An 8550-nucleotide genomic window follows, 5' to 3' on the forward strand; every position below is an offset into this window, starting at 1 on the left:
AACCTGGAATTAAAACAGAAATTTAAAGCTAGCCCTGGCACGCTTCAAAAATGCTGTATCCTCATGATATTTGTACGATTAGACCTCTTAGTGGCCATTGGTTCAGACCTACTCTTACCATGAAATAAACAAGCAACTGAGAAGTTACCCCAGGTTGGTAATTTGCTTACTAATATTTTGCTGAAGTTTCTGGTGGCCATAGGTTTGGAGCTTCCCTTTAGATAAGGCATAGTTTCAACACATGTTCTGAAGGTACCAGCACGCCATTAGCTAAACTCCCACATTTTTAAAAGGCACCTGTTAAAACAAAGCAGAACTGCAAAAGCCCTTTGGCTTGAAGGTGCCTGTTAACCCTCCCGTCCTGAGTGGCCGTGGCTATTTATGAAATCCAGCAGAAGAAGGATGCTCGGCAGCGCAATGCCGCTCCGACCCCAACCTCTGCAGGGGGGCTGACCCCCCCCCAGCCCTCGAAGGGGGGCACAGCCCGCACCCCTCGGCGCTGGGCTGACCGCCAGAGCCCAGCACTGAGACGCCCGCCTTGAGGCGGGCAGCCGGGGGCTCTGAGGAGCCGGCAGCTCGGCCCGGGAGAAGGGCTCGGCCACCGAGGCGGCACCCCCTCAGGAGCCTCCCTCCCGCCGCCGGTGAGCGCCTCACGCCTGTCACCAATCCCCCCCCCTCCCGCCACAGCACAGCTGCCGCCCGCCGCCAGCGGGACGTGAGGAGAATTGAGGTGAAACCCGCCCCACCGCAACCAGGTTTGGGGGAGTTAAACGGGAAAACGGGGGTGGGGGGACCCCGGCCCGCCGCCCCCCCCCCGGCCCTCCCCATGCCCCGCCGCCGCTCACCGCCTTTATCCTTGCCGTACATGTGCCCGGCCACCTGGTGCGACAGCGGCACGCAGCCGTTCAGCCCCCGCCGCCGGCCGCCCCCCGCCGCCGCCGCCGCCGCCGCCGCTGCCGCCACTGCCGCCGCGGGGCCCGGGGAGGCGCCGAGCGCCGGCTGGGCCGCGGCCTCCTCCGCCTCGCCGCCCGCGCAGCGCCCGCACCCGCCCTCGGGGCGCCCCGCTGCGGGCGGCGCCGGCCGCGGGGGCTCGGTGGCCATTTCCCGGGGGTGGGCGGGCGGCGGCGGCGGGAGGAGGAGGAGGCGGGGAGCGGCCGCGCTACAGCGGCGGCGGCCGGGCCTCAGCGAGCGCTGCGTACCGGCGCGCGGGCGGCGAGGGCCCGCGGCTCCATCACCCCGCGCCGCTCCGCACCGCGCTGCACCGCACCGCACCGCCCAACCCCGCCGCTGAGGCAGCCACTGGCCGCCGCGCCGCGCCGCACCGCCCCGTCCCGCCCCGGACGCGGCTCCGCCTCCGCCGCCTAGGCCCGGCCCGACCCGGCCCGTGGCGGCGGCGCCGAGGGACTTGGGGCCCCAGGGGTTAGGCCGCGCCAAGGCCTCGGCGAGGTTCAGCGGCTGGTTTAAGCGGGGGCAGCCGGACCTGGCGCACCCGAAAGCGGCCCCGACCTGCAGAAGGGCCGGTGACACCCACCCCCGTGGGCACCCCACGCCCCCCCGGGCCCTCCCTTCGGCCCTCGGCTCGCCCGGGAGAGCCTGCCACCGAGAGCCGTGTGTCGGCGGGCAGAGCCCGCTCCCCCCATGCCGGGGCCCGGCAGTCAGAAATACGCCCCAAACCCTCTTCACTTTTATAGCAGTTCGCCGTTATCCCGAGGTTTGCTTATTTTCTCTCCAGAGGATCGGAAGGACTACATGGGAGAGCAAATAGAAGCGTGTAAATAGTATCAGACCTCTAAAGTGGGTAAGGACCTTTAAAGCAGTCCAAAACAGAGCCTTATCAAGCTCTAGGTGCTTGAGGTGGGTGCATCTGGCTGGACAGCAGATCAAAACTGGATAAGGGATTAATGTCTAATCTGTATTTTAAATCCCCATGGATAGAGGAAGGTATGCACAAGCCCTGCATTCATTCACAGCACCCCAAAGCCTGCTGCCTGCCTAGAAGACTTTATTAAACACTTCTTTTCACTGGGGTATATATCAGCTGTATTTGTCATCCTGTAATTACTGCTTTTTTGCTGTTTCTTTATAAAATCAGCTGAACTCTGAATATTAGATCTGTACTTCTGCCGCGGTATCCACCAGTATCAAGTCATATTTAGCATTAGTAGGATGCAGGAATGGGAAAACAAGGCTGCAGACAGGAAAATGAATTTTACCAGATCTATGCTGTTCCCCCAGGTTTTATAAAAATGGGCTGACGTATATCAGGAATCAGCGCTGACATTAGAGGAACAACGATGCGGTGAGCTCAGCTATTACTTGCTGCCTCTTCCATGTCCCATAGTTGGGAGGCGTGGCTGATGGTTGGGAGAACTGGCAATCTGGGGGATTTACTGGGTGAATTAAAGTATTGAAGGAACGGGAAGGTCACAGGGGAAATGAGAGTACGGAGGAGTGAGAGGAAGGAGCACAGCATATAAATCTATCAAAACTGAGTTTCATTAGTTCATTGTTCATGGAACAATTTGTTTTGCTCTCTTAATTGGGTAAGATGGAGAAGACAGTGGTAACTCAGCAAGATCCCTTCTGAAGTAACAGGGCTGGTCAGGAAAGTTGTTTCTCCCTCCCAAATATCCCTTCTCATCAGTCGTTACTGTACTGCCCTGAAGATTCGGAGTCAGATGGTTGCAAGCGTAAGCTCCCATCTTAGGTTCCCCAATGCTGAATTTTTCCAGGGGGGTGCTGACGCAGGAGAGGAATACCACAGATTAGTCAACACTTGCACAAAAAAAAAATAACCAAGGAGTACAGTGAAGAAAAAAAGCACAAGTGGTATGTGTCTGGCAGAGAGAAGGTGGCTCCTGGTCTCAGCAGCAGCAGCTGCTGCAAGGTTCAGATGCCAGCCTGAGCCTTGCGGAAAGATATTTCTCCCTGCGGAGATGTGAGACACTTCGGCTGATCTGGGTCTAAATGCAGGCAGAAAAACATAGATGGCATTTCAGACTTGCATGAGTGCCCATTTAACACTGTGATCTACCTGAGCTGAAAGTCTTAATGGAAAAAATAAAGGCAAAATTTGGAATTTAAAGACTATTCAAGTACCTAGTCCTGAACAAATAGCTTCTAGATATCCTTAGAGCTAACAGAAGTGGGCCTGGAGGGGATTAAAAGAAGTAAGAAAGCATGAGTAGCTGCAATAAGTAAACACTATTTCCTTTTCCCTGATATTTGCTGTAGTCAGATTTATGCATATAGAAATCAAGTGACGTGAGACTCTATCTCCCGCTGCTTCATTCCACCCTCACGCTTCAGCACACAGAGTTCACTGATCTTATCTGGGAACTTCTCCTAAAATAAAACAAGCAAAACTGAGAGAATACCAGAAATGACAAATAACTAATTTCTCCACCAGTGTGATACTCTTAAGACTTGAGCTGAAGGCTGAACCTACCAGCAAGATTCCCAAGGAAACTTCTCATCTCTGGGCTGTGCAATTGCACTTAAAGAGAAAGCGAAAGAGGCTGCAAACAGCTCTTGAAGAAGAAGCAGGTGGTTGGGAATCTGCCCCCACCCCTCCCACCCCCCGCAAGAAAATGCCTTTGGAAAAAATATCCTTAATTCTGGATTACTCGTTGTTGCTGGAAAACGATCTTACCTCACTGCATCTGATGAGAATGGAAACACGATATAATCATCATAATAACAAATATTACACACTCTTATTTTGCACAAACTGCTTTGCACTGCAAGAGGATGTTTCACTGGCAGATTGCAAAGCTCCCCCAAACTGAGCAAGGATTACAAAAGAATCACTTTCTGCTGAAAAAAGCCCTTTCTCAAACACAGCAGCCAGTTAATAACTAACCGCAAGATGCAGGGTAGTTTAGTACAGGAAATAAGCTCATACTTCAGTGGAAGTGCAGGGGGACATTAGGTAAACAGATTAGGGGGGCTGGGTGTTGGCCAAAATATTGGTACTCTAGAGGTATGCTGACAACAAGCACTGCTGTTTTTTTGACTGTCCCCTTGGATGGTTCACAGCCACTTCTTCCCCATCTCGCCAGAAATACCGCTCCTCCGCCAGGGCCATGCCTTCTGCACGAGGTCTGTGTGAGAGACGTGGATCCTGCTGCCCACAGAGCCACTTCCTGCAGCAGGCGGCCGTGCATGTGTAGCTTCTGCTGGACAAACAGACTGCAACAGAGCTGACCTGGACTGTACGTGTCATCCTGATAAGAAACGTCCACCGGTGAAACCAATAATTGCTGGACGGGTGAGAACATTTGCAGCGGTGCTTCTGTGGGCAGGAGGGCCTCTCCTGCTCATTGGGCATACGGCAGACCTTGTCACAGCAGTGTGGAAGTTGTAGCCGTGTTGCAGTTATTTTTTTCTTGCCTTTTCACAGCAGAAGGGTTCCTCTATCACACCCTTTTAAAATAGCTCAACGCTTTTAATCCTTTGATAAATTCACAGAAGTTCTGTGCTGTCTTTTTTGTTCTTGTTAAGTAAAGGAAAATCTAAACTACTCTTTTGCGTTGTAGCTGTAAAACTCAATGGTGCTGCTGTCCCACTTTCTTTGTCACTTAGGCATCAGGCCCCACAATGATTAATATTTTACTTGGCTCTGACTGATGCAAACTCTTTGACACTACGCTCCTCCCTGGCAACCAGGTACATCTGAGGTTTGCCAGGATGAAAACAAAGGGACGGTGTCAAAAGCCAACCTACGCTCTCCAGAGGCAATACAGTACATTTTGAAAAATGACTGTGAGGTTAATTCACGGCAGTTGCGTATTTTCTGAATCACCTTTTCTACAAACACAACCACAGCTGTAAATTTTGGGAAGTCTTTTGTATTAGAAAGCTATGAGGGCTATAAAGGTGAGTAATACGTTTCAATAGTTTCTTCCTCATGGTCTTTGGACTTTTTTTTTTATCATTAAAGGAACTAAGCAAAGAATCTGGGGAAAGGTTCATTTTTGGACTGAGAGCAGGTTAAGGGGTGGGAAGCAAGTGGAAGGGCTTTCAGGGTGGAGGGGTGGCAGTGGTGGGTGGTTGCTGAGACTGGTTTTATTCAACACCTTCATTCACGACCCACAGACGGATTGCGCACAAAGTCTCCAGGTCTGCAGGTGCTCATGACCCCCTTAGGGCAGTAAAATGCCACGCCAACAGCTGGCGTCCCACAGAAGTCCCACAAAACTGAATGAAAGGCACAATGTTGGCATAGGAGCTTCAGGTGGCTAGATGTACGGTAATGCATGTAGAGCATGGTAGAGGAAAATAATCCAAACCAAAAGCTCCTCAGTGCTGATCCTAGAACCCGCTGTCACAGCCCAGGAAAGAGATCCTGAAGTCACTGGTGACAGCTGGCTGAGATCATCAGCCCAGTGTGCGTCTGCAGCCAAAAAGAGCCAACAAAATGTTGGGCAACATCAGGAAAGAGCATTGAGAAGAAGACAAAAGGCATCATTTTGCTGCTACGTGTAGCCTCAGCATGCCACGTATTGAGTCTGGCTTCCACACCTCGTCTCTCACAGAGGATAGGAACTTACCATTAATTAATCAGTGCAGAAGGTGGAATTAAACCATGATTTGTGGAGAGTCTGAATATACGAAACATACTTTAGCTGCCTCCAGCACTAGAAAATGGCAACGGGAGATGTGTGTGCTTTGATATCCTTCAGCAAGAAGTGTTTCTTTCTGAAACAGAGGCATCAGAGCAAAGTCTTTAGTAGCATCTCCTGATCTCGTGGCTTACAGGTAGATGAAGATTACTCCCTTTGTCCTTCTAAACAAAGATTTTCCAAGTATAGCGTTATATCTCTATCAGGGGGTTGCTCGGGGTTTACAAATGCATGATGCCATTTTACCAGTCACATCCTAATGCTTTAGGAGAACCGTGGTACTTGATTTAAGATGATTAACATGCCAAGAGGTTTATTTAAAATGCTTCTTAGTCTTTCCCCAGAGGCTACTTACATTGCCTCCACCTGCAGTAGAATCAAACACCTATTTACTAAGCCCACTGCCAACTGGCATTAAGTCTCTTCTATTAAACTCCTGGACTTTGTCCGCAGAGCAACAGAATTTCAACCCTTAAAAAGTAATTTAACCCGTGCAGATGTTGGAGCCAAGTATGAGATTGAAAGAACAAGATCACACTGTTTGAAAAGAGCAACAAATTTAATAATTACTGAAGCGTAGGTCTGTTCTGGCTGTTGTTTTGGTACCCGAGCCTCAAGCAACAGTCCCAGCAGTGAACAGACAGTGCGTCTTGACCACGTCTTAGCCATGTATGGTTATATTTGCCAGCAGCAGAAAAGTATTTGAGAAAAGTTACGCAGTCAGTGACCTTATCATTCATTTTGCTATGTTTCTGTTGCCAGCTGACTTGACTGAACGGCACAAACATTCCAGCTACTGAGCAGATCCTTGCAGCATGCTGAATTTTGAATGCTTCACACATTAAAGTTATAATTTCTGGCATGCTCAGGAAGCTCCTCTTTTCTGCACAGGCTTCTCTTGACAGCAGAAGGGACTTTTTTTGGTATAAATGTACTATGCATTCAAAAACATGAAAACTGCAGTCTGCATGACAAAAAGGATGCAGAGCAGAGCAGATTAAGGGCAGTGCAATGTCAAAGGAGAGAGGAGGGATGGTTCAGTCTTCAGCTAGCAAAAAAAATGAGAGAAATGATCTCTCTGTGCTTACATGAGATGTATGCAACTTCCATGTAGCAAAGGAAAAATAAATCCTTTCTCACCAGTCCAAACTGCACATGAGAAAGGTGGACTGAATTCTGCTTTGCTACAATCACGCAAACCTACTGTGACTTTACTGACTTCAGGGAATGCACCAGTAAACACTCCGTTTGTTCTAATTGCACATCTAATTAAACAGTGTACAAAGGTGGGTGCGGAGGAACATTAGGCTACTAAGAGGGGACCCACAGCATGACTGTATGCTGCTTTCTGCCCAGTACTGTGGGATTTCACAAATGGTTCAGGAAGAAAAAAAACACAGTAACAGATGTCTGCTTGAGGCACATATCCCCTTCGGCTCCAACGAGTGCGTTTTTGGCTAACAGGACCACTTAGTCCTAAAAGCTAGTGAACAGCCACTTTCTACATCTTATGCTTCGCTCTATTGAGAGGTATAATGAAATGCAACACATCATTTCCTGTACTTTGATTTACCCCTTTTGCTACCACCTAGCAATGTTGCAGTGTTAAATCTTTCCTTCCAGCTTATGCTCTCCTCCATCTGCCATTTTATTTCTTCTTTTGCCCCTTCTAGCTTTATTCCACACACTCAATTTATTTGTTACTTCGTTTTTATTCAGCTCCTCTCTGCCTTAGCCTCAGCATTAGGCAGCTTGGAAATCATCCTGCCCAAGAACCGCACTATGCACCACCAGCAGCACAGCTACAGCACCACTACAGTAGAAAACAAGCTGCAGAGAGCTTCAAGCAGCAGCCCCCAGTACCCATCCTAAATTCATGACAGCTCTAGGAAAATGATCATTGTCCTGCTGGTGCAGAGAAGCCACTCATCAGCACAGGAAAACCAGGGCAGAACAAGCCCAGGTGCACAAACCAATTGGAGGAATGGGCATCCAACACTGCTGGGCTTAATGTGCACCAGTGATGATGCAAAAGGCATTTGGTCTTTTCAGCAGGTCCACATGAGGTGTCCGAGCTGAAATAGAGATGCTGAGCACCGACAAACTCAAGTCTGCCGGCAGCCGGGGCAGGGCACCCCTCTCTGCCCACGCGCTGTGGGGAAGTCACGCTCTGCAACCTAACCCAGCCAGGGCTCAGGGTGGGCTTTGTCAGCCTTGAAGCTTCAGGAGTTGAAACGAAAGCCAAACTTAGTAAGAGGCTTCCACGCTCAGGATGGCTAAAGAGAAGCCAGCTGACAAGGTTTCTTTGCAATACCAGTGTTTAGTTTCATGCCTACGTTCTTATCCTTCCTGCTATTATAAAATGTTCTTCCGTTATTAGAGTGAGCAACTGTGATACCGCAGTGACTCACATTTCCACGTCTTTATCTAGCTGTATTACACTTAAAGGAAAACCCCACTCCAACTGCTATGCAACCACACAAAATAAATTCTACAGACCCTAACAGCATCAGAACAAGGTCCAAACTGCAACAATAGTGATAATGTTAGTAGGGCCTGCGGTCAGCTCTGCTGCTGGCTGCAGGGAACTGACGATACAACTCCTAGATTCAAAGCGCACATGAGCCTCCGTACATGAAAAGCTGCTTGGTCCCAAACATGTTTATACAGCACTTCTCGATGCCTGGGCTCAGGCAGACAGCAATGCTGCTGAAACACACATCCCCCCACATAAATACACGCATGCAGAAAAGCCCTGCGAGAACAGCATTGCTCACATCGAGGAGTATCTATTGTGCAGCGTTTGTTTCCTCCTAGTGGACCAGCGTGCGATTGCAATGCCGGCCTCCACCGTTTGAAGTTATCCATTATTTAATTATTTTATATTTAATTATTACATTAACTGCTTGAATAAAATGTGCAGAGA

At 49.7% G+C, this 8550-nt stretch overlaps 1 protein-coding gene and 1 long non-coding RNA gene across 5 annotated transcripts in view; one reads left to right on the forward strand and one right to left on the reverse strand.

The window, feature by feature from the left end:
- The window catches only part of IPMK (inositol polyphosphate multikinase), a 42386-nt gene extending 41283 nt beyond the window's left edge, over positions 1–1103 (reverse strand). The window contains exon 1 of the mRNA XM_075109647.1: positions 846–1103. Within this exon, the coding sequence (XP_074965748.1) occupies positions 846–1101 (256 nt within the window). The 5' untranslated portion in view covers positions 1102–1103. The remainder of the gene's footprint in view (positions 1–845) is intronic.
- LOC142064544 (uncharacterized) lies at positions 349–4896 on the forward strand. Of its 4 annotated transcripts, none has more exons than XR_012663148.1 (3): positions 349–755; positions 1733–1798; positions 2236–4896. It is a non-coding gene; the product is annotated as an uncharacterized LOC142064544 (long non-coding RNA). The 4 variants fall into 4 exon arrangements; XR_012663146.1 differs by lacking the exon at positions 349–755 and having other exon boundaries at positions 1426–1798; positions 2236–2299; positions 3410–4896; XR_012663147.1 differs by lacking the exon at positions 349–755 and having other exon boundaries at positions 1426–1798; positions 2236–2299; positions 4039–4896.
- The last annotated feature ends 3654 nt before the right edge of the window (positions 4897–8550 follow it).

This window comes from Phalacrocorax aristotelis, chromosome 14, assembly GCF_949628215.1.
Source record: "Phalacrocorax aristotelis chromosome 14, bGulAri2.1, whole genome shotgun sequence".
In the NCBI taxonomy this organism is placed as follows: domain Eukaryota; kingdom Metazoa; phylum Chordata; class Aves; order Suliformes; family Phalacrocoracidae; genus Phalacrocorax; species Phalacrocorax aristotelis.